Source organism: Pseudophryne corroboree, chromosome 1 (genome assembly GCF_028390025.1).
Source record: "Pseudophryne corroboree isolate aPseCor3 chromosome 1, aPseCor3.hap2, whole genome shotgun sequence".
Lineage (NCBI taxonomy): Eukaryota > Metazoa > Chordata > Amphibia > Anura > Myobatrachidae > Pseudophryne > Pseudophryne corroboree.
The window spans coordinates 635,927,742-635,954,677 of NC_086444.1; the positions used below are offsets into that span (position 1 = coordinate 635,927,742).

A 26,936-nucleotide genomic window follows, 5' to 3' on the forward strand; every position below is an offset into this window, starting at 1 on the left:
TGCATCTTGGGAAGAAGGTCAAAGCTTTGAGCCTGTTGGTGTCTCGGATCAAGATCCTACTCTACACCCCCGATGTTAATCCTTGTGGAGCCCAGTGTACCCCGCAGCAGAAAACTGGATCTAAGTATATATTTGGGTTATTTTAGGGGACTTTAAAAAAAAAAAAAAAAGTGGAAACACACCAATTACTCCCACCTGTCCGATACATTGTACACCAATTTCCATCATTTTGGACTTTTTCACCCCAAAAATGGCATGTCATTATTGGCCAATTAAAAGTAATAAAAAACTTCTAAGTACCTAATTAGTCATTCAGGGGGGTGACCCAGGGGTCCAGAACCAAATCCCCAAATAGGGATTTTCCCCAAGTTTATCACCTGCTCAGAGGTGGTGAATTGAAATTTGCTGTCAGCAAATCCGCGGATAATTGAATAGGCTCGTTTTGTGGTAAATTCATGTATGTACCACGAAAATGCATTTTCGCTGCTAATTGAATTCAGCCTATGCCTTGCAAAACAGTATACAGTATTTTTGCTTCAATAAAAAAAGAAAAAGAAAATGAAGATAGATGATTTGCTGCGCACTGCCCGGTGCAGCTCACTTGCACAGGGCATCTTGAGCCACATGGCTTAGTGAATGAAGACAAATATGTAGGTATTATGGGCTGAATTCAATTAGCCATGATATTGCAATAATTTATCGCGATTGCGGTTTTCGCTGCTTTTTAGCCGCAAAAACAGGATTTGCCTATTCAATTCTAAATTTGTGAAAACAGGATTACTGCGAAAATTGTTGCAGACAGTGAAAAGTGAAAAAATAAGATTTTACTTACCGATAAATCTATTTCTCATAGTCCGTAGTGGATGCTGGGGACTCCGTCAGGACCATGGGGAATAGCGGCTCCGCAGGAGACAGGGCACAAAAAGTAAGCTTTTAGGATCACATGGTGTGTACTGGCTCCTCCCCCTATGACCCCCCTCCAAGCCTCAGTTAGGTACTGTGCCCGGACGAGCGTACACAATAAGGAAGGATCTTGAATCCCGGGTAAGACTCATACCAGCCACACCAATCACACCGTACAACCTGTGATTTGAACCCAGTTAACAGTATGATAACAACGAAGGAGCCTCTGAAAAGATGGCCCACAACAATAATAACCCGATTTTTGTAACAATAATTATGTACAAGTAATGCAGACAATCCGCACTTGGGATGGGCGCCCAGCATCCACTACGGACTATGAGAAATAGATTTATCGGTAAGTAAAATCTTATTTTCTCTAACGTCCTAGTGGATGCTGGGGACTCCGTCAGGACCATGGGGATTATACCAAAGCTCCCAAACGGGCGGGAGAGTGCGGATGACTCTGCAGCACCGAATGAGAGAACTCCAGGTCCTCCTCAGCCAGGGTATCAAATTTGTAGAATTTTACAAACGTGTTCCCGCCTGACCACGTAGCTGCTCGGCAAAGTTGTAAAGCCGAGACCCCTCGGGCAGCCGCCCAAGATGAGCCCACCTTCCTTGTGGAATGGGCATTTACAGATTTTGGCTGTGGCAGGCCTGCCACAGAATGTGCAAGTTGAATTGTACTACAAATCCAACGAGCAATAGTCTGCTTAGAAGCAGGAGCACCCAGCTTTTTGGGTGCATACAATATAAACAGCAAGTCAGACTTTCTGACTCCAGCCGTCCTGGAATTATATATATATATATATATATTTTCAGGGCCCTGACAACGGCTAGCAACTTGGAGTCCTCCAAGTCCCTAGTAGCCGCAGGCACCACAATAGGTTGTTTCAGGTGAAACGCTGACACCACCTTAGGAAGAAACTGGGGACGAGTCCCAGTTCTGCCCCGTCCGAATGGAAAATCAAATATGGGCTTTTGTAAGACAAAGCCGCCAATTCTGACAATCGCCTGGCCGAGGCCAGGGCCAACAGCATGGACACTTTCCATGTGAGATATTTCAAATCCACAGATTTGAGCGGTTCAAACCAATATGATTTGAGGAATCCCAACACTACTTTGAGATCCCACGGTGCCACTGGAGGCACAAAAGGGGCTGTATATGCAATACTCCCTTGACAAATGTCTGGACTTCAGGAACCGAAGCCAATTCTTTCTGGAAGAAAATCTACAGGGCCGAAACTTGAACCTTAATGGACCCCAATTTGAGGCTCATAGACACTCCTGTTTTCAGGAAGTGCAGAAATCGACCTAGTTGAAATTTCTTCGTGGGGCCTTCCTGGCCTCACCCACGCAACATATTTTTACCACATGTGGTGATAACGTTGTGCGGTCACCTCCTTCCTGGCTTTGACCAGGGTAGGTATGACCTCTTCCGGAATGCCTTTTCCCTTAGAATCCGGCGTTCAACCGCCATGCCGTCAAACGCAGCCGCGGTAAGTCTTGGAACAGACATGGTACTTGCTGAAGCAAGTCCCTTCTTAGCTCCTGAGGCCATTAGTCCTCTATGAGCATCTCTTGAAGTTCCGGGTACCAAGTCCCTCTTGGCCAATCCGGAGCCACGAGTATAGTTCTTACTCCTCTACGTCTTATAATTCTCAATACCTTGGTTATGAGAAGCAGAGGAGGGAACACATACACCGACTGTTACACCCACGGTGTTACCAGGACATCCACAGCTATCGCCTGAAGGTCTCGTGACCTGGCGCAATACCTGTCCCGTTTTTTGTTCGGGCGGGACGCCATCATGTCCACCTTTGGTCTTTCCCAACGGTTCACAATCATGTGGAAAACTTCCCTATGAAGTTCCCACTCTCCCGGGTGGAGGTCGTGCCTGCTGAGGAAGTCTGCTTCCCAGTCGTCCACTCCCGGAATGAACACTGCTGACAGTGCTATCACATGATTTTCCGCCTAGCGAAAAATCCTTGCAGTTTTGCCACTGCCCTCCTGCTTCTTGTGCCGCCCTTTCTGTTTACGTGGGCGACTGCCGTGATGTTATCCCACTGGATCAATACCGGCTGACCTTGAAGCAGAGGTCTTGCTAAGTTTAGAGCATTATAAATTTGCTCTTAGCTCCAGTATATTTATGTGGAGAGAATTCTCCAGACTTGATCACACTCCCTGGAAATTTTTTCCCTGTGTGACTGCTCCCCAGCCTCTCATCCAATCCTGAATGCCGAATCTACGGCCCTCTAGAAGATGAGCACTCTGTAATCACCACAGGAGAGACACCCTTGTCCTTGGATATAGGGTTATCCGCTGATGCATCTGAAGATGCGATCCGGACCATTTGTCCAGCAGATCCCACTGAAGAGTTCTTGCGTGAAATCTGCCGAATGGAATCGCTTCGTAATAAGCCACCATTTTTACCAGGACTCTTGTGCAATGATGCACTGACACTTTTCCTGGTTTTAGGAGGATCCCGATTAGCTCGGATAACTCCCTGGCTTTCTCCTCTGGGAGAAAATAAGATTTTACTTACCGATAAATCTATTTCTCGGAGTCCGTAGTGGATGCTGGGGTTCCTGAAAGGACCATGGGGAATAGCGGCTCCGCAGGAGACAGGGCACAAAAAGTAAAGCTTTTCCAGATCAGGTGGTGTGCACTGGCTCCTCCCCCTATGACCCTCCTCCAGACTCCAGTTAGGTACTGTGCCCGGACGAGCGTACACAATAAGGGAGGATTTTGAATCCCGGGTAAGACTCATACCAGCCACACCAATCACACCGTACAACTTGTGATCTAAACCCAGTTAACAGTATGATAACAGCGGAGCCTCTGAAAGATGGCTTCCTTCAACAATAACCCGAATTAGTTAACAATAACTATGTACAATTATTGCAGATAATCCGCACTTGGGATGGGCGCCCAGCATCCACTACGGACTCCGAGAAATAGATTTATCGGTAAGTAAAATCTTATTTTCTCTATCGTCCTAGTGGATGCTGGGGTTCCTGAAAGGACCATGGGGATTATACCAAAGCTCCCAAACGGGCGGGAGAGTGCGGATGACTCTGCAGCACCGAATGAGAGAACTCCAGGTCCTCCTTAGCCAGAGTATCAAATTTGTAAAATTTTACAAACGTGTTCTCCCCTGACCACGTAGCTGCTCGGCAAAGTTGTAATGCCGAGACCCCTCGGGCAGCCGCCCAAGATGAGCCCACCTTCCTTGTGGAGTGGGCCTTTACAGATTTAGGCTGTGGCAGGCCTGCCACAGAATGTGCAAGTTGGATTGTGCTACAGATCCAACGAGCAATCGTCTGCTTAGACGCAGGAGCACCCATCTTGTTGGGTGCATACAATATAAACAACGAGTCAGATTTTCTGACTCCAGCTGTCCTTGCAATATATATTTTTAATGCTCTGACAACGTCCAGTAACTTGGAGTCCTCCAAGTCACTTGTAGCCGCAGGCACTACAATAGGCTGGTTCAGATGAAATGCTGACACCACCTTAGGGAGAAAATGCGGACGAGTCCGCAGTTCTGCCCTGTCCGAATGGAAAATCAGATATGGGCTTTTGTAAGATAAAGCTGCCAGTTCTGACACTCTCCTGGCCGAAGCCAGGGCTAGAAGCATGGTCACTTTCCATGTGAGATATTTCAAATCCACCTTCTTTAGTGGTTCAAACCAATGAGATTTTAGAAAGTCCAAAACCACATTGAGATCCCACGGTGCCACTGGAGGCACCACAGGAGGCTGTATATGTAGCACTCCCTTAACAAAGGTCTGGACTTCAGGGACTGAAGCCAATTCTTTTTGAAAGAAAATCGACAGGGCCGAAATTTGAACCTTAATAGATCCCAATTTGAGACCCATAGACAATCCTGATTGCAGGAAATGTAGGAATCGACCCAGTTGAAATTCCTCCGTCGGAGCACTCCGATCTTCGCACCACGCAACATATTTTCGCCAAATTCGGTGATAATGTTGCACGGTTACTTCCTTCCTTGCTTTAATCAAAGTAGGAATGACTTCTTCCGGCATGCCTTTTTCCTTTAGGATCCGGCGTTCAACCGCCATGCCGTCAAACGCAGCCGCGGTAAGTCTTGAAACAGACAGGGACCCTGCTGAAGCAAGTCCCTCCTTAGAGGTAGAGGCCACGGATCTTCCGTGATCATCTCTTGAAGTTCCGGGTACCAAGTCCTTCTTGGCCAATCCGGAACCACTAGTATCGTCCTTACGCCTCTTTGCCGTATAATTCTCAATACTTTTGGTATGAGAGGCAGAGGAGGAAACACATACACCGACTGGTACACCCAAGGCGTTACCAGCGCGTCCACAGCTATTGCCTGCGGATCTCTTGACCTGGCGCAATACCTGTCCAGTTTTTTGTTGAGGCGAGACGCCATCATGTCCACCATTGGTCTTTCCCAACGGGTTACCAGCAAGTGGAAGACTTCTGGATGAAGTCCCCACTCTCCCGGGTGAAGATCGTGTCTGCTGAGGAAGTCTGCTTCCCAGTTGTCCACTCCCGGGATGAACACTGCTGACAGTGCTATCACATGATTCTCTGCCCAGCGAAGAATCCTTGCAGCTTCTGCCATTGCACTCCTGCTTCTTGTGCCGCCCTGTCTGTTCACATGGGCGACTGCCGTGATGTTGTCCGACTGGATCAACACCGGTTTTCCCTGAAGCAGAGGTTCTGCCTGGCTTAGAGCATTGTATATTGCTCTTAGTTCCAGAATGTTTATGTGAAGAGACGTTTCCAGGCTCGTCCATACTCCCTGGAAGTTTCTTCCTTGTGTGACTGCTCCCCAGCCTCTCAGGCTGGCGTCCGTGGTCACCAGGATCCAATCCTGTATGCCGAATCTGCGGCCCTCCAATAGATGAGCACTCTGCAACCACCACAGAAGAGACACCCTTGTCCTTGGAGACAGGGTTATCCGCAGGTGCATCTGAAGATGCGACCCTGACCATTTGTCCAACAGATCCCTTTGGAAAATTCTTGCGTGGAATCTGCCGAATGGAATTGCTTCGTAAGAAGCCACCATTTTTCCCAGGACTCTTGTGCATTGATGTACAGACACCTTTCCTGGTTTTAGGAGGTTCCTGACAAGCTCGGATAACTCCTTGGCTTTTTCCTCCGGGAGAAAAACCTTTTTCTGAACCGTGTCCAGAATCATCCCTAGGAACAGCAGACGAGTTGTCGGCATTAACTGGGATTTTGGAATATTCAGAATCCACCCGTGCTGTTTTAGCACTTCTTGAGACAGTGCTAATCCCATCTCTAGCTGTTCTCTGGACCTTGCCCTTATTAGGAGATCGTCCAAGTATGGGATAATTAATATGCCTTTTCTTCGAAGAAGAATCATCATCTCGGCCATTACCTTTGTAAAGACCCGAGGTGCCGTGGACAATCCGAACGGCAGCGTCTGAAACTGATAGTGACAGTTTTGTACAACGAACCTGAGGTACCCCTGGTGTGAGGGGTAAATTGGAACGTGGAGATACGCATCCTTGATGTCCAAGGATACCATAAAGTCCCCCTCTTCCAGGTTCGCTATCACTGCTCTGAGTGACTCCATCTTGAACTTGAACTTCTTTATGTACAGGTTCAAGGACTTCAGATTTAGAATAGGCCTTACCGAGCCATCCGGCTTCGGTACCACAAAAAGAGTGGAATAATACCCCTTCCCTTGTTGTAGAAGAGGTACCTTGACTATCACCTGCTAAGAGTACAGCTTGTGAATGGCTTCCAAAACCGTCTCCCTTTCGGAGGGGGACGTTGGTAAAGCAGACTTCAGGAAACGGCGAGGTGGATCTGTCTCTAATTCCAACCTGTACCCCTGAGATATTATCTGCAGGATCCAGGGATCTACCTGCGAGTGAGCCCACTGCGCGCTGTAATTTTTGAGACGACCACCCACCGTCCCCGAGTCCGCTTGAGAAGCCCCAGCGTCATGCTGAGGCTTTTGTAGAAGCCGGGGAAGGCTTCTGTTCCTGGGAAGGAGCTGCCTGTTGCTGTCTCTTCCCTCGACCTCTGCCTCGTGGCAGATATGAATAGCCCTTTGCTCTCTTATTTTTAAAGGAACGAAAGGGCTGCGGTTGAAAAATCGGTGCCTTTTTCTGTTGGGGAGTGACTTGAGGTAGAAAGGTGGATTTCCCGGCTGTAGCCGTGGCCACCAAATCTGATAGACCGACTCCAAATAACTCCTCCCCTTTATACGGCAAAACTTCCATATGTCGTTTTGAATCCGCATCGCCTGTCCACTGTCGCGTCCATAAAGCTCTTCTGGCCGAAATGGACATAGCACTTACCCGTGATGCCAGTGTGCAGATATCCCTCTGTGCATCACGCATATAAAGAAATGCATCCTTTATTTGTTCTAACGACAGTAAAATATTGTCCCTGTCCAGGGTATCAATATTTTCAATCAGGGACTCTGACCAAACTACCCCAGCACTGCACATCCAGGCAGTCGCTATAGCTGGTCGTAGTATAACACCTGCATGTGTGTATATACTTTTTTGGATATTTTCCATCCTCCTATCTGATGGATCTTTAAGTGCGGCCGTCTCAGGAGAGGGTAACGCCACTTGTTTAGATAAGCGTGTTAGCGCCTTGTCCACCCTAGGAGGTGTTTCCCAGCGCTCCCTAACCTCTGGCGGGAAAGGGTATAATGCCAATAATTTCTTTGAAATTATCAGCTTTTTATCAGGGGCAACCCACGCTTCATTACACACGTCATTTAATTCTTCTGATTCAGGAAAAACTATAGGTAGTTTTTTCACACCCCACATAATACCCTGTTTAGTGGTACCTGTAGTATCAGCTAAATGTAACGCCTCCTTCATTGCCAAAATCATATAACGTGTGGCCCTACTGGAAAATACGGTTGATTCGTCACCGTCACCACTGGAGTCAGTGCCTGTGTCTGGGTCTGTGTCGACCGACTGAGGCAAAGGGCGTTTCACAGCCCCTGACGGTGTTTGAGTCGCCTGGACAGGCACTAATTGATTGTCCGGCCGTCTCATGTCGTCAAACGACTGCTTTAGCGTGTTGACACTATCCCGTAGTTCCATAAATAAAGGCATCCATTCTGGTGTCGACTCCCTAGGGGGTGACATCCTCATATTTGGCAATTGCTCCGCCTCCACACCAATATCGTCCTCATACATGTCGACACACACGTACCGACACACAGCAGACACACAGGGAATGCTCCTAACGAAGACAGGACCCACTAGCCCTTTGGGGAGACAGAGGGAGAGTTTGCCAGCACACACCAAAAGCGCTATATATATAACAGGGATAGCCTTATAATAAGTGCTCCCTTATAGCTGCTTTATATATATCAAAATATCGCCATAAATTTGCCCCCCCTCTCTGTTTTACCCTGTTTCTGTAGTGCAGTGCAGGGGAGAGACCTGGGAGCCGTCCTGACCAGCGGAGCTGTGAGAGGAAATGGCGCCGTGTGCTGAGGAGATAGGCCCCGCCCCTTTTCCGGCGGGCTCGTCTCCCGCTATTTAGTGAATCCAGGCAGGGGTTAAATATCTCCATATAGCCTCTGGGGGCTATATGTGAGGTATTTTTAGCCTTTATATAGGTTACATTTGCCTCCCAGGGCGCCCCCCCCCCAGCGCCCTGCACCCTCAGTGACTGCGTGTGAAGTGTGCTGAGAGGAAAATGGCGCACAGCTGCAGTGCTGTGCGCTACCTTTAGAAGACTGCAGGAGTCTTCAGCCGCCGATTCTGGACCTCTTCTGACTTCAGCATCTGCAAGGGGGCCGGCGGCGCGGCTCCGGTGACCATCCAGGCTGTACCTGTGATCGTCCCTCTGGAGCTGATGTCCAGTAGCCAAGAAGCCAATCCATCCTGCACGCAGGTGAGTTCACTTCTTCTCCCCTCAGTCCCTCGTTGCAGTGATCCTGTTGCCAGCAGGACTCACTGTAAAATAAAAAACCTAAGCTAAACTTTTTCTAAGCAGCTCTTTAGGAGAGCCACCTAGATTGCACCCTTCTCGGCCGGGCACAAAAATCTAACTGGAGTCTGGAGGAGGGTCATAGGGGGAGGAGCCAGTGCACACCACCTGATCTGGAAAAGCTTTACTTTTTGTGCCCTGTCTCCTGCGGAGCCGCTATTCCCCATGGTCCTTTCAGGAACCCCAGCATCCACTAGGACGATAGAGAAACACCTTTTTTTTGGACTGTGTCCAGAATCATCCCTAGGACCAGCAGACGTGTCGTCGGAACAACTGCGGTTTTGGAATATTTAGAATCCACCCGTGTTGTCGTAGAACTACTTGAGATAGTGCTACTCCGACCTCTAACTGTTCTCTGGACCTTGTTCTTATCAGGAGGTCGTCCATTTTCTTTGAAGACGAATCCTCATTTCGGTCATTACCTTGGTAAGGACCCGGGGTGCCTTGGACAATCCAACGGCATCGTCTGAAACTGATAGTGACAGTTCTGTACCACGAACCTGAGATACCCTTGGTGAGAAAGGCAAATTTTGGGACATGGAGGTAAGCATCCCTGATGTCCCGGGACACCATATAGTCCCCTTCTTCCCGGTTCGCTATCACTGCTCTGAGTGACTCCATCTGGATTTGAACCTTTGTAAGTGTTCAAATATTTCAGATTTAGAATAGGTCTCACCTAGCCTTCTGGCTTCAGTACCACAATATAGTGTGGAATAATACCCCTTTCCCTGTTGTAGGAGGGGTAATTTTATTATCACCTGCTGGGAATACAGCTTGTGAATTGTTTTCAATACTGCCTCCCTGTCGGAGGGAGACATTGGTACAGCAGACTACAGGAACCTGCGAGGGGGAAACGTCTCGACATTCCAATCTGTACCCCTTGGATACTACTTGTAGGATCCAGGGGTCCTGTACGGTCCTAGCGTCATGCTGAGAACTTGGTAGAAGCGGTGGAGGGCTTCTGTTCCTGGGAATGGGCTGCCTGCTGCAGTCTTCTTCCCTTTCCTCTATCCCTGGGCAGATATGACTCTTATAGGGACGAAAGGACTGAGGCTGAAAAGACGGTGTCTTTTTCTGCAGAGATGTGACTTAGGGTAAAAAACGGTGGATTTTCCAGCAGTTGCCGTGGCCACCAAGTCCCATGGACCGACCCCAAATAACTCCTCCCCTTTATACGGCAATACATCTTTGTGCCGTTTGGAATCTGCATCACCTGACCACTGTCGTGTCCATAAACATCTTCTTGCAGATATGGACATCGCATTTACTCTTGATGCCAGAGTGCAAATATCCCTCTGTGCATCTCGCATATATAGAAATGCATCCTTTAAATGCTCTATAGTCAATAAAATACTGTCCCTGTCAAGGGTATCAATATTTTTAGTCAGGGAATCCGACCAAGCCACCTCAGCTCTGCACATCCAGGCTGAGGCGATCGCTGGTCGCAGTATAACACCAGCATGTGTGTGTATACTTCTTAGGATATTTTCCAGCCTCCTATCAGCTGGCTCCTTAAGTACGGCCCTATCTGTAGATGGTACCGCCACTTGTTCTGATAAGCATGTGAGCGCCTTATCCACCCTAAGGGGTGTTTCCCAACGCACCCTAACTTCTGGCGGGAAAGGGTATACCGCCAATAATTTTCTATCGGGGGAAACCCACGCATCATCACACACTTCATTTAATTTATCTGATTCAGGAAAAACTAGAGGTAGTTTTTTCACATCCCACATAATACCCTTTTTTGTGGTACTTGTAGTATCAGAAATATGTAACACCTCCTTCATTGCCCTTAACGTGTGGCCCTAAAGGAAAATACGTTTGTTTTTTCACCGTCGACACTGAAATCAGTGTCCGTGTCTGGGTCTGTGTCGACCGACTGAGGTAAATGGGCGTTTTACAGCCCCTGACGGTGTTTGAGACGCCTGGACAGGTACTAATTTGATCGCCGGCCATCTCATGTCGTCAACCGGCTTGCAGCGTGTTGACATTATCACGTAATTCCATAAATAATCCATCCATTCCGGTGTCGACTCCCTAGAGAGTGACATCACCATTACAGTCAATTTGCTCCGCCTCCTCACCAACATTTTCCTCATACATGTCGACACACACGTACCGACATACAGCACACACATAGGGAATGCTCTGATAGAGGACAGGACCCACTAGCCCTTTGGGGAGACAGAGGGAGAGTTTGCCAGCACACACCAAAACGCTATAATTATACAGGGACAACCTTTATATAAGTGTTCCTCCCTTATAGCATTTAATATATATTCATATCGCCAAATCAGTGCCCCCCCTCTCTGTTTTTAACCCTGTTTCTGTAGTGCAGTGCAGGGGAGAGCATGGGAGCCTTCCCACCAGCATTTCTGTGAGGGAAAATGGCGCTGTGTGCTGAGGAGAATAGGCCCCGCCCCCTTTTCGGCGGGCTTCTTCTCCGGAGTTTGTGATGTCTGGCAGGGGTTAAATACATCCATATAGCCTCAAGGGCTATATGTGATGTATTTTTCGCCATACAGGTATCATACATTGCTGCCCAGGGCGCCCCCCCCCGCGCCCTGCACCCTCCGTGACCGCTGTGTGAAGTGTGCTGACAACAATGGCGCACAGCTGCAGTGCTGTGCGCTACCTGATGAAGACTGAAAGTCTTCTGCCGCCTGGTTCCGGACCTCTTCAATTTTCAGCATCTGCAAGGGGGGTCGGCAGCGCGGCTCCGGGACGAACCCCAGGGCGAGACCTGTGTTCCGACTCCCTCTGGAGCTAATGGTGTCCAGTAGCCTAAGAAGCCAATCCATCCTGCACGCAGGTGAGTTCACTTCTCTCCCCTAAGTCCCTCGTAGCAGTGAGCCTGTTGCCAGCAGGACTCACTGAAAATAAAGAACCTAAAAACTTTTTCTAAGCAACTCTTTAAGAGAGCCACCTAGATTGCACCCTGCTCGGACGGGCACAAAAACCTAACTGAGGCTTGGAGGGGGGTCATAGGGGGAGGAGCCAGTACACACCATGTGATCCTAAAAGCTTACTTTTTGTGCCCTGTCTCCTGCGGAGCCGCTATTCCCCATGGTCCTGACGGAGTCCCCAGCATCCACTAGGACGTTAGAGAAATGGTTAAATCAGCCTATATCCCCCAAAAAAGCTAAAGTAACACCGGCTAACAATGTAGATGTTTATTTTCGGTTATAATAAAAGTATTTCTGGTACATAAATTGGGTTAAATGTCCCACCCCCTTCTCTCTGTCCACTTTCCTTTATCTCACAGAGAAAGTGCTTCCTTCTTTAGTCTTTTTTTATTCTCTCTCGTTTAGTGTGTTTTCTGATCAGGCTGTAATATTTTTTTCATCCCCTATATGTGTTGCAATTTAAGTAATAATAATAACAACAACAACAATAATACAACTAATAATAATAATGATGATCATCATCATCATCGAGACTTAAATAGCCCAATATCTGCCAGGGGAGGCTTATATTTGTAATACTCTTATCTAAGGAGATCGAATGAATTCAGAAAAACTATATTTAAGTATACTTATATATTTTTGGGGTACTTGATAGCTATATATTCTCACATGCTAACATACTGCACCATTAGGGTGCTTTCTATCTTGTTCACTTACTGTAAATGTAAAAAACTTTCCTTATTATTTTAAAACATTCTACATATATAGCTCAACATGGTTAAAAATGTCCTGTAACATAAAGAAATCAATCTAAACATGTGCTAAAAGAGGTTAAACTTTAAAAATACAAAATTATGCAAAACATACAAACACTGGTGCTTGTGGTGTGGTCAGGAGACACTTGAGAAACACAAAAACAATGTAGTACTCTTAAGCAGGGCAGTGTCGTTACTAGACATTTTAGCGCTATGTGCAAGAAACGGCATCGGTCTCCTCTTTATGTAAAATAGGGGCAGTGCGCGCAAAAAATATAGGGGCATGGCTTCATGGGGAAGGGGTGTGGCCACAAAATAATACCAATTCATATTACGGTGCACAGTAATCTCCATTATTCGAATGACGCCACACAGTAGCGCCACTACACCAAGTAGGGCCCTTTTTACACATTACGGCAGACATCGTCCCCTTTTTACACATTTCGACAGACAGAGTCCACCTTTTACACATTACGGCAGACAGCGTCCCGCTTTTTACACATTACGGCAGACAGCGTCCCCCTTTTTACACATTACGGCACACAGCGTCCCCCTTTTTAAACATTACGGCAGACAGCGTCCCCCTTTTTACACATTACGGCAGACAGCGTCCCCCTTTTTACACATTACGGCAGACAGCATTCCCTTCTTACACATTACGGCAGACAGCGTCCCCTTTTTTACACATTACGGCAGACAGCGTCCCCCTTTTTATAGATTACGGCAGACAGCATCCCATTTTTTACACATTATGGCAGACAGCGTCCCTTCTTACACATTACGGCAGACGGCGTCCCCCTTTTTACACATTACGGCAGACAGCGCCCCCTTTTTACACATTAAGGCAGGCGGCGGCCCCTTTTTACACATTACGGCAGACAGCGCCCCCCTTTTTACACATTACGGCAGACAGCGTCCCCTTTTTACACATTACGGCAGACAGCGTCCCCTTTTTACACATTACGGCAGACAGCGTCGCCCTTTTTTACACATTACAGCAGACAGTGCCCCCCTTTTCACACATTACGACAGAGAGCGTCCCCCTTTTTATACATTACGGCAGACAGCGTGCCTTCTTACACATTATGGCAGACAGCGTCTCCTTTTTACACATTTCGGCAGACAGCATCCCCCTTTTTATACATTATGGCAGACAGTGTCCCCCTTCTTACACATTACAGCAGACAGGATAGATAGACCGACAGACAGACTAGATTATACTTACTGTCTCCGCTGGCTCAGGCAGTCAGGCTCCTCGGTGCAGCTGCTGGCAGATCCCGGGCAGGCAGGGAAGGAGGAGGAGGGAGGGAGCCGCAGCAGCGCACTATAAATTGGTGGCGGCGCAGCCACAGCTGTCCCTCTCCTTCCACATTGGCTGGCCGCCGCTGTGAATGCTGGGATGAGGGAAGGGCATCCCAGCATTCACAGCGGCGGCGGCCAGCCTATATGGAAGGAGAGGGACAGTTGCGGTAGCGCCGCCACCAATTACAATGTGCTGCTGCAGCTCCCTCCTCCTCCTCTTCCTTCTCACCTGCCCCCGGAGCTGCTCCTCTCTTCGCTCCGGTAGTGGGCACACACAGGCGGCTTGTAATGAGTCAATTTGACTCATTAAAATGCCGCTGACTGTATGGAATGCGGGCAGTTGCGCTGTGTGCCAGGCACACCTGGCACACACGTAGTTATGGCCCTGAAGCAGGGTACACATTGGATGATATATCGTCCAATATATCGGGCACATTCGCTAATGTGTACTCCCGAAGGACGACCCGACAACGATGGGATGCAGGGAAATGCGGCCATGAGCGGTATATCACGCGATATAACATTCAGTGCGTATGTGACAACTGATGACATCGGTCATCTCGTTGGCTGGCAACCACATAATTTTGTGCGTACCTCTAAGCTTTAGCCCATATGGTAGTGTAGGCTGAAAAGTTTTTTACTTCATGCTCTCCTCTGCAAATGTTGAATCATAGGATATATCTAAGCGCTTTAAGTCATGATGTTCGGAAGTACCTCTTCATCAAATCGCTATAAAAAACCCAGCAACTAGCATTTTCCATTAGAGGGTGGTATAAGCTATTTAAAGCACATAACACGTCAGCAAGAATTATCATGGGATTTCTTACCAGCAATCAGAACGCCTTCTTCCACATTATCATCCTCACTAAAATCTATAAAGGCCTCAATATGGGCTAGAGCCTGGGAAGAAAAGAGTTAGGAGTTTGGTAAATTAAAATGAAAAAGAGTAAACTAGCAGACTTTATATATTGCTTATGTGTAAGCCAGTTTATTGTTTTTGTTATTGTTTTTCACATCACTCTGAAGATGGCAGTCAAATAGGTACTCGTGCTGAGAGCTTTTAAATTAAATTAAATTATACGGACTAGCTATCGGGTATTACTATAGCGTATTCTATTTCTACTAATTAGGTATGACCTAATGTGGAATGCAGCAATGTCAAATCTATAGATTATTTAACTGCACTGAAAATAAATGGGACTACCTCAGAGACCAGAGCCTACTTTTTAGTTTATTCAGAGTAAAGTTCAAATTTACATTTTTACCTTAAGATAAGCAAATTGATTAACTTGCATTAGATCAATTATGGTCAATCTGATGCACTTCAAGGACTGCATGTGTGGCCTTCCATTATTCAAAACGGCCGCTAACTGCCCTTAATTGGAATCTCAACATCCCTCATCCCAAAAGGCGCTCAACTGCTCTTCATTTGCTCCAAAATAGCCCAAGCCAAGTAAAAACACAAGCTATTATATTCAACATGAACTCCAAATCTCCTTTACCTGCCCACAACATGCTATCACCCACAGGCCATGATATAGCAAATCTCCTCTCCTTCTGATTAGAGAATGGTCAGCACCATTCATCAATCTTTGTGCCAATGCAGACAAAAACTGCATTTCTTTGCCTGAGAAGCAGGCAAAAGATGCTTCCCAGCCACTAACATTGTGTTTAAAAGCTGCATGAAGCCTTGTCCCTGCTAGACACCTTCCAACCATGGGCCTAATTCAGATCTGATCGCAGCTGCAAATTTGATAGCTAATGGGCAAACCATGTGCACTGCAGGGGGAGCAGATATAACATGTGCAGAGAGATTTAGATTTGGGTGGGTATTTTGTTTCTGTACAGGGTAAATACTGGCTGCTTTATTTTTACACTGCAATTTAGATTTCAGTTTGAACACACCCCACCCAAATCTAACTCTCTCTGCACATGTTATATCTGCCCCCCCTGCAGTGCATATGGGGGGTAATTCCAAGTTGATCGCAGCAGGAAATTTTTTAGCAGTTGAGCAAAACCATGTGCACTGCAGGGGAGGCAGATATAACATGTGCAGAGAGAGATAGATTTGGGTGTGGTGAGTTAAATCTGCAATCTAAATTGCAGTGTAAAAGTAAAGCAGCCAGTATTTACCCTGCACAGAAACAAAATAACCTACCCAAATCTAACTCTCTCTGCAAATGTTATATCTGCCTCCCCTGCAGTGCACATGGTTTTGCCCAACTGCTAAAAAAATTCCTGCTGCGATCAACTTGGAATTACCCCCATGGTTTTGCCCATTAGAGAACAAATTTGCTACTGCGATCAGGTCTGAATTAGGGCCTGTGTCTTGGTTAGGGGCAGATTTACACAGATGTAAACAAATGTTTAAGTATATAATAAGAGTATACAATTCTTGTAATCCCCATGACAGTGATGGTCCTTTATTCATCATAAATACAACACAAGTATTTAGTGCCTGACCCTGAGTAACTGATGGCTCCATCTATGATATAAATGTCCAAGCTCTCCGGACATCTGGCGTAGGGCCTGGCGCCTCTGAGCCTCAGTTTCTGCATGGATGAGATCCCCAAGACCTTCTACCTCAGTCAGATCAAGCTTTCCATTCTGAAAGGCTCTTTTGGTAAACTCCCCTGGTTCTGCTGGACGAAGCATTTGTAAACATCCTAGAAATAAGAAATGAAGAGGGTAACGTTTCTCCAGTTTGATATTAGGATGGACTTGCCGCTTGGCCTAACACATAAAAAGCTGTATTAGTCTAGCTAGTTTAAGTATAGAAATATATAGATCTCCTTTAAAGCACGCCTAATGTTTTCAACAGCCTTTTTGTAGTTTATAATTCCTTTGTTATAATAGTATTGTAAATTTTTTCTAATATCCCAATTATAACAACTCAGTATCACAGAGAATAATGTCCACATAAGAATGAAAATAGAATTCCTCATATCCCTCTGGTGAAATGTATACACAGCCTATATAGGCTTGCATATTCGAACCAAAAGACATGTAAAGATTTCTCCACTTTTTCTTCAATAACCTTCAATGCAAATACCAAGTTGTTTCTTTCCTTCTCACCTTGTGGTTTCCGTGCTTTTTCAACAGTGGTTGGCTAATACTGTATGTAAGCAGAGGCAGATATGCTATAAAACAGCTGGCCCATAGTGATGTTCCCGTTTCTGGTGGTGATATAATAGTCCTGAGTTAGAGTCCTGTGCCAATTCCTGAAGTATCAGGTTGCTGATGTGCAGCACAAGAAGCGGAAGAAGGAAAGAAAGAAACAAACAACTTGCCACTCATATTGAAGTTTATTGAAGAGGAGAGCAGGGACACAATTACAGCGATATCAATATGGACATGCAAACCTAAAGTCTGTGAGTACAATTCACAACAGTATAAAAATAATGACTTTTTAATTATATTGAGATTGCACATGGACTTATTATGCTCTGTATTGGTTTCTTAAGGCCAGCTTTTTGTGATATTACAAAAAATCTACAGTATAGTTTTAGATAGTGTTAAGGGGTTAAGAAGAAAAATCAACAGTTGTTATCTGGATCTACCAGTGTCCCCAATGTCTGCCCCACACCACTCTCCTAATGCCACTTAGCTGAACATCATGCCAATATTCTGAGCAGACGTCACGTCCTCTCACCCACAATCTGATTCACCTAGGATTTAAGGAACCAACAGTAAGCGAGAAGGAATTAAGGTGATATTTGCGGAACCTGTCCAGAAAAGAGATGGACAGACTGAGCAGGGGTCTGTTCAACGACAGGGGTATGTTTTCTGCACATACTCTTTGGGGTGTATTTAATAAAGTGCGGGTTTATACAAGTGGAGAAGATGCCCATAGCAACCAACATATTTGACTAATCATTTATCTAGCACCTTCTATACAATAATAGCTGGAATCTGGTTGGTTGCTATGGGCAACATATCCACCTTTATAAACCCGCACTTTAGTAAATATACCCATTACTATTAAATCTGCCCCAACTTTGAAGTATCCAAAAATATCCAGAGCCATCTGCAAAGAATGGACCAATGTCATCATGGCCAAAACAACACTTTTACAAGTTTGGAAATATTAGCATCAAGAATGTCTACAGCAATTGATTTGTTCTGATACAAATCATTAAAAAAAAAAAAATCTGTTTTGGGAATTACTTAAAACAGGAGCAATTTTCTTAAAATATAGGTCAGATTAAATCCTGAATTACCTTTATTCTCTGGAGGTTCTCAACTGACACTATTATGTTAGCATCCAGTTTTACTGCTGGGCACACAGTCACTTATCATTTAAAATTAGAACAGGATCTAAGACAGACAGCTTCATAAATTGTAAGTGGTCCATTATCAATCTGTTACTAGATTATATATTTCACTGTTCTATTAGCAGACATTACAGTTTAATGGGCTAGAAGATAGTGAACCTCACTTACAGACAACACACACTGCAGCAAGATAACGAGATCTATGGTAAGAACTTACCGTTGTTAAATCTCTTTCTGGGAGGTACACTGGGCTCCACAGGGAATAACATTGGGTGTGTAGAGTAGGATCTTGATCTGAGGTACCAACAGGCTCAAAGCTTTGACCTTCTTCCCAGAATGCCTTGCGCCGCCTCCTCTATAACCCCACCTCCGTGCACAGGAGCTCAGCGTTTGTTAACCAGTCCAATGAGGTAGCAGGTAAAAGAGACGACAATCGTTAGTAGCCACATACACCACACACTCACGACAGGAGAGGGTGTCAGCGGCTATTGCCATACCAACCCAAAGAAACTAAGTGCGTCAGGGTGGGCGCCCTGTGGAGCCCAGTGTACCTTGCAGAAAGAGATTTAACAATGGTAAGTTCTTACCATAAATCTCGTTTTCTGCTGCGGGGTACACTGGACTCCACAGGGAATAACATCGGGGATGTCCTAAAGCAATTCCTTGTGGGAGGGGACGCACTATAGCGGGCACAAGAACCCAGCATCCAAAGGAAGCATCCGGGGAGGCGGAAGTATCGAAGGCATAGAACCTTATGAACGTGTTCACTGAGGACCACGTAGCCGCCTTGCACAATTGTTCCTGGGTCGCACCACGGCGGGCCGCCCAAGAAGGTCCAACAGACCGAGTAGGGGCCTTAATGGTAGCAGGAGCTGGAAGACCAGCCTGTACATAAGCATGTGAAATCACCGTTCTAATCCATCTGGCCAAGGTCTGCTTATTAGCAGGCCAGCCACGTTTGTGAAAATCAAACAATACGAAGAGAGATTCAGACTTCTGAATGGAAGCAGTTCTCTTCACATAGATACAGAGAGCCCGTACCACATCCAAAGACCGCTCTCCAGAAGACAACTCCGGAGAATAAAAGGCAGGAACCACAATCTCCTGGTTAAGGTGGAAGGAAGAAACCACCTTAGGTAAGTAACCAGGGCGTGTTCTAAGAACTGCCCGATCACGGTGACAAATCAGATAGGGGGACTTACAGGATAAGGCACCCAGGTCTGAAATGCATCTAGCAGAGGCAATGGCTAGCAGAAACAAGACCTTAAGGGAAAGCCACCTAAGATCCGCAGATGCAAGAGGTTCAAATGGAAATTCTTGCAAGGTCTCCAAGACCACCGACAAATCCCAAGGGGCCACAGGAGGGACATAAGGAGGCCGAATGCGCGACACACCCTGAGCGAAGGTATGAACATCAGGCAGAGATGCAATTTTTCTCTGAAACCATACCGACAAGGCGGAAATATGAACCTTGAGGGAAACTAGACGAAGACCTAAGTCCAGGCCTTGCTGTAGAAAAGCCAAAAGTTTGGCTGTACTAAACTTGTAAGCGTCATGATTGTTATTTGCGCACCAAGCAAAGTAAGAATTCCAGACTCTATGGTGAACCCGAGCAGAAGCCGGCTTACGGGCCTTCAACATAGTTTGAATGACCACCTCCGAAAAACCTTTGGCCCTCAGTACGGAAGCTTCAAGAGCCACGCCGTCAAAGCCAGTCGGACCAGATCCTGGTAGACACTAGGGCCCTGAACGAGGAGGTCTGGTCATTGCGGAAGTAGAAGGGGACGCCCTAGCGAGAGGCCCTGGAGGTCTGAGAACCAATGCCGCCTGGGCCACACGGGAGCAATCAGAAGTAGTATGCCTCCTTCTTGTTTGAACTTCCTTATCACTCTGGGCAGTAGAGACACTGGAGGGAACACATATGGCACCCGAAAGTTCCACGGGATTGCCAGTGCGTCCACGAACGCTGCTTGAGGATCCCTTGTTCTTGTTCCGAAGACTGGAACCTTGTGGTTGTGTCGAGACGCCATCAGATCTACATCTGGAGTGCCCCACTTTTCCACGAGGAGCTGAAATACTTCTGGATGGAGGCTCCACTCCCCGGCGTGCACGTCCTGACGACTTAGAAAGTCCGCTTCCAAGTTGAGGACCCCCGGAATGAACACCGCCGATATAGCTGGTAGATGGCGTTCTGCCCACTGAAGTATCCTTGATACTTCCCTCATTGCCATACGGCTTTGAGTGCCGCCTTGATGATTTATGTACGCCACTGTGATGGCGTTGTCCGACTGTACTTGAACAGGTCTGTTCTGAATTAGATGCTGGGCCAGGTTCAGCGCGTTGAACACCGCCCGCAGTTCCAGAATGTTTATTGGGAGTCTAGATTCCTCCTTGGTCCACCGACCCTGAAAGGAGTGTTGCTCCAACACCGCGACCCAGCCTCTCAGTCTGGCATCCGTCGTCAGAAGGACCCAGTTGGAGATCCAGAAGGGACGACCCCCGCTCAACCATCGGTCCTGCAGCCACCAGCTCAGTGACAGACGGACCTCCGGAGACAAGGAGATCATGTGAAACCTGATACGGTGAGGCAGGCCGTCCCATTTGGAAAGAACCAGTTTCTGCAGAGGGCATGAATGGAATTGAGCGTACTCCACCATGTCGAAAGCTGTCACCATGAGACCTAGCACTTGTATTGACACTTACGGACGAGATAGGAAATATCGAATCTTGTCCTGAAGCTTCAGGACCTTCTCCTGAGACAAAAACAACCGATGGTTGCGGGTGTCCAACAACGCTCCCAGGTGCACCATGCTCTGCGTAAGGACCAGGGAAGATTTCTTCCAGTTGATGAGCCACCCGTGGGCTTGCAGAAACTGGATAGTCAGATCCAGATGGAGTAGGAGAACTTCTGGGGAATTTGCCAGGATCAACAAGTCGTCCAGATACGGTAGGATCCTGACCCCTTGACGGCGGAGTACAGTCGTCATTACCGCCATGACCTTGGTGAAGACTAGCGGAGCCGTGGTCAAACCAAAAGGTAACGCCCGAAATTGGTAATGGAGGTTGCCCACAGCAAACCTCATGTACTGCTGATGCGACATTGCAATAGGAATATGCAGGTATGTCCAGGAAGACCATATAATCCCCAGGTTCCAAGGCCAGAACAATAGAGCGAAGGGTTTCCATTAGTGATGAGCGGGTTCGGTTTCTCGGAAACCGAACCCCCCCGAACTTCACGCTTTTTACACGGGTCCGAGGCAGACTCGGATCTTCCCGCCTTGCTCGGCTAACCCGAGCGCGCCCGAACGTCATCATCCCGCTGTCGGATTCTCGCGAGGCTCGTATTCTATCGCGAGACTCGGATTCTATATAAGGAGCCGCGCGTCGCCGCCATTTTCACACGTGCATTGAGATTGATAGGGAGAGGACGTGGCTGGCGTCCTCTCCGTTTAGAGTAGACTAGAGAGTAGTAGAGAGTAGAGACACTTGATTTACTAATTTTGGGGAGCATATTAGGACGGAGTACTACTTGCTGATAGTGTGACCAGTGACCACCAGTTTAATTAATCCGTTCTCTGCCTGAAAAAAAACGATACACAGTGTGACACAGTCACATACCATATCTGTGCTCAGCCTCAGTGTGCCCTCAGTGTGCTGCATCATCTATGTAATACTGTATATCTGACTGTGCTGAGTGCTCACTGCTCACACAGCTTAATTGTGGGGGAGACTGGGGAGCAGTTATAGCAGGAGTACATATTTTAACAGTGCACACTTTTGCTGCCAGAGTGCCACTGCCAGTGCCAGTGTGACTGACCAGTGACCACTGACCACCAGTATATTGTGATTGTCTGCCTGAAAAAGTTAAACACTCGTCGTGTGGTGTTTTTATTCTATAAAGGCATTCTGCTGACAGTGTCCAGCAGGTCCGTCATTATATAATATATACCTGTCCGGCTGCAGTAGTGATATATATATATTTTTTATATCATTATCATCCAGTCTATATTAGCACTGCAGCAGACGCAGTACGGTAGTCCACGGCTGTAGCTACCTCTGTGTCGGCAGTCGCTCGTCCATCCATAATTGTATACCACCTACCCGTGGTGTTTTTTTTTTTTTCTATCTTCTTGATACTAGTAGCTTACTTTAGGAGTCTGCAGTGCTGAGCTGATAGTGTCCAGCAGGTCCGCCATTATATAATATATACCTGTCCGGCTGCAGTAGTGATATATATATATATTTTTTATATCATTATCATCCAGTCTATATTAGCAGCAGACGCAGTACGGTAGTCCACGGCTGTAGCTACCTCTGTGTCGGCAGTCACTCGTCCATCCATAATTGTATACCACCTACCCGTGGTGTTTTTTTTTTTTTTCTATCTTCTTGATACTAGTAGCTTACTTTAGGAGTCTGCAGTGCTGAGCTGACAGTGTCCAGCAGGTCCGTCATTATATAATATATACCTGTCCGGCTGCAGTAGTGATATATATATATTTTATATCTCATTATCATCCAGTCTATATTAGCAGCAGACGCAGTACGGTAGTCCACGGCTGTAGCTACCTCTGTGTCGGCAGTCGCTAGTCCATCCATAATTGTATACCACCTACCTGTGGTGTTTTTTTTTTTTTCTATCTTCTTGATACTACTAGTAGCTTACTTTAGGAGTCTGCAGTGCTGAGCTGACAGTGTCCAGCAGGTCCGTCATTATATAATATATACCTGTCCGGCTGCAGTAGTGATATATATATATATTTTTTATATCATTATCATCCAGTCTATATTAGCAGCAGACGCAATACGGTAGTCCACGGCTGTAGCTACCTCTGTGTCGGCAGTCGCTCGTCAATCCATAAGTATACTAGTATCCATCCATCTCCATTGTTTACCTGAGGTGCCTTTTAGTTGTGCCTATTAAAAATAAGAATTTACTTACCGATAATTCTATTTCTCGGAGTCCGTAGTGGATGCTGGGGTTCCTGAAAGGACCATGGGGAATAGCGGCTCCGCAGGAGACAGGGCACAAAAAGTAAAGCTTTTCCAGATCAGGTGGTGTGCACTGGCTCCTCCCCCTATGACCCTCCTCCAGACTCCAGTTAGGTACTGTGCCCGGACGAGCGTACACAATAAGGGAGGATTTTGAATCCCGGGTAAGACTCATACCAGCCACACCAATCACACCGTACAACTTGTGATCTAAACCCAGTTAACAGTATGATAACAGAAGAGCCTCTGAAAGATGGCTCCCTAAACAATAACCCGAATTAGTTAACAATAACTATGTACAAGTATTGCAGATAATCCGCACTTGGGATGGGCGCCCAGCATCCACTACGGACTCCGAGAAATAGAATTATCGGTAAGTAAATTCTTATTTTCTCTATCGTCCTAGTGGATGCTGGGGTTCCTGAAAGGACCATGGGGATTATACCAAAGCTCCCAAACGGGCGGGAGAGTGCGGATGACTCTGCAGCACCGAATGAGAGAACTCCAGGTCCTCCTTTGCCAGGGTATCAAATTTGTAGAATTTTACAAACGTGTTCTCCCCTGACCACGTAGCTGCTCGGCAGAGTTGTAATGCCGAGACCCCTCGGGCAGCCGCCCAAGATGAGCCCACCTTCCTTGTGGAATGGGCCTTAACAGATTAAGGCTGTGGCAGGCCTGCCACAGAATGTGCAAGTTGAATTGTGTTACAAATCCAACGAGCAATCGACTGCTTAGAAGCAGGCGCACCCAACTTGTTGGGTGCATACAGTATAAACAGCGAGTCAGATTTTCTGACTCCAGCCGTCCTTGAAATGTATATTTTTAAAGCTCTGACAACGTCCAACAACTTGGAGTCCTCCAAGTCGCTTGTAGCCGCAGGCACTACAATAGGCTGGTTCAGGTGAAACGCTGATACCACCTTAGGGAGAAAATGCGGACGCGTCCGCAGCTCTGCCCTATCCGAATGGAAAATTAAATAAGGGCTTTTATAAGATAAAGCCGCCAGTTCAGATACTCTCCTGGCGGACGCCAGGGCCAGTAACATAGTCACTTTCCATGTGAGATATTTCAAATCCACATTTTTTAGTGGTTCAAACCAATGGGATTTGAGGAAATCTAAAACTACATTTAGATCCCACGGTGCCACCGGAGGCACCACAGGAGGCTGTATATGCAGTACTCCTTTGACAAAAGTCTGGACCTCAGGAACTGAGGCCAATTCTTTTTGGAAGAATATTGACAGGGCCGAAATTTGAACCTTAATAGATCCCAATTTGAGACCCATAGACAATCCTGATTGCAGGAAATGTAGGAAACGACCCAGTTGAAATTCCTGCGTCGGAGCACTCCGATCCTCGCACCACGCAACATATTTCCGCCAAATGCGGTGATAATGCTTCGCGGTGACTTCCTTTCTTGCCTTAATCAAGGTAGGAATGACTTCTTCTGGAATGCCTTTTCCTTTTAGGATCTGGCGTTCAACCGCCATGCCGTCAAACGCAGCCGCGGTAAGTCTTGGAATAGACACGGTCCCTGCTGAAGCAGGTCCTGTCTTAGAGGTAGAGGCCACGGATCGTCCGTGACCATCTCTTGAAGTTCCGGGTACCAAGACCTTCTTGGCCAATCCGGAGCCACTAGTATCGTTCTTACTACGCTTTGCCGTATGATTCTCAATACCTTTGGTATGAGAGGCAGAGGAGGAAACACATACACCGACTGGTACACCCAAGGTGTTACCAGCGCATCCACAGCTATTGCCTGCGGATCTCTTGACCTGGCGCAATACCGGTCCAGTTTTTTGTTGAGGCGAGACGCCATCATGTCCACCATTGGTCTTTCCCAACGGTTTATTAGCATGTGGAAAACTTCTGGATGAAGTCCCCACTCTCCCGGGTGAAGATCGTGTCTGCTGAGGAAGTCTGCTTCCCAGTTGTCCACTCCCGGGATGAACACTGATGACAGTGCTATCACGTGATTCTCCGCCCAGCGAAGGATCCTGGCAGCTTCTGCCATTGCACTCCTGCTTCTTGTGCCGCCCTGTCTGTTTACATGGGCGACTGCCGTGATGTTGTCCGACTGGATCAACACCGGTCTTCCTTGAAGCAGAGGTTCCGCCTGGCTTAGAGCATTGTAGATTGCTCTTAGTTCCAGAATGTTTATGTGAAGAGACTTTTCCAGGCTCGACCACACTCCCTGGAAGTTTCTTCCTTGTGTGACTGCTCCCCAGCCTCTCAGGCTGGCGTCCGTGGTCACCAGGATCCAATCCTGTATGCCGAATCTGCGGCCCTCCAATAGATGAGCCCTCTGCAACCACCACAGAAGAGATACCCTTGTCCTTGGAGACAGGGTTATCCGCAGGTGCATCTGAAGATGCGTGCATTGATGTACAGACACCTTTCCTGGTTTTAGGAGATTCCTGACCAGGTCGGATAACTCCTTGGCTTTTTCCTCGGGAAGAAAAACCTTTTTCTGAACCGTGTCCAGAATCATCCCTAGGAACAGCAGACGAGTTGTCGGCATTAATTTGGATTTTGGAATATTCAGAATCCATCCGTGCTGCTTTAGCACCTCTTGAGATATTGCTAATCCCATCTCTAGCTGTTCTCTGGACCTTGCCCTTATTAGGAGATCGTCCAAGTATGGGATAATTAATACGCCTTTTCTTCGAAGAAGAATCATCATCTCGGCCATTACCTTTGTAAAGACCCGAGGTGCCGTGGACAAACCAAACGGCAGCGTCTGAAACCGATAGTGACAGTTTTGTACAACGAACCTGAGGTACCCCTGGTGTGAGGGGTAAATTGGAACGTGGAGATGTGCATCCTTGATGTCCAAGGATACCATAAAGTCCCCTTCTTCCAGGTTCGCTATCACTGCTCTGAGTGACTCCATCTTGAACTTGAACTTCTTTATGTACAGGTTCAAGGACTTCAGATTTAGAATAGGCCTTACCGAGCCATCCGGCTTCGGTACCACAAATAGAGTGGAATAATACCCCTTCCCTTGTTGTAGAAGAGGTACCTTGACTATCACCTGCTGAGAGTACAGCTTGTGAATGGCTTCCAAAACCGTCTCCCTTTCGGAAGGGGACGTTGGTAAAGCAGACTTCAGGAAACGGCGAGGTGGATCTGTCTCTAATTCCAACCTGTACCCCTGAGATATTATCTGCAGGATCCAGGGATCTACCTGCGAGTGAGCCCACTGCGCGCTGTAATTTTTGAGACGACCTCCCACCGTCCCCGAGTCCGCTTGAGAAGCCCCAGCGTCATGCTGAGGCTTTTGTAGAAGCCGGGGAGGGCTTCTGTTCCTGGGAAGGAGCTGCCTGTTGCTGTTTCTTCCCTCGACCTCTGCCTCGTGGCAGATATGAATAGCCCTTTGCTCTCTTATTTTTAAAGGAACGAAAGGGCTGCGGTTGAAAAGTCGGTGCCTTTTTCTGTTGGGGAGTGACTTGAGGTAGAAAGGTGGATTTCCCGGCTGTAGCCGTGGCCACCAAATCTGATAGACCGACTCCAAATAACTCCTCCCCTTTATACGGCAAAACTTCCATATGCCGTTTTGAATCCGCATCGCCTGTCCACTGTCGCGTCCATAAAGCTCTTCTGGCCGAAATGGACATAGCACTTACCCGTGATGCCAGTGTGCAGATATCCCTCTGTGCATCACGCATATAAAGAAATGCATCCTTTATTTGTTCTAACGACAGTAAAATATTGTCCCTGTCCAGGGTATCAATATTTTCAATCAGGGACTCTGACCAAACTACCCCAGCACTGCACATCCAGGCAGTCGCTATAGCTGGTCGTAGTATAACACCTGCA

At 47.0% G+C, this 26,936-nt stretch overlaps 1 protein-coding gene across 2 annotated transcripts in view; it reads right to left on the reverse strand.

Annotated features, from left to right (window-relative positions):
- The window catches only part of GTPBP3 (GTP binding protein 3, mitochondrial), a 394,097-nt gene that overhangs the window by 212,153 nt on the left and 155,008 nt on the right, over nucleotides 1-26,936 (reverse strand). For both annotated transcript variants that reach the window (XM_063914578.1, XM_063914577.1), the window contains exons 5-6: nucleotides 16,316-16,518; nucleotides 14,680-14,752 (exon numbers count right to left, since the gene is read on the reverse strand). In XM_063914578.1, coding sequence (XP_063770648.1) covers nucleotides 14,680-14,752; nucleotides 16,316-16,518 — 276 coding nt within the window. The remainder of the gene's footprint in view (nucleotides 1-14,679; nucleotides 14,753-16,315; nucleotides 16,519-26,936) is intronic.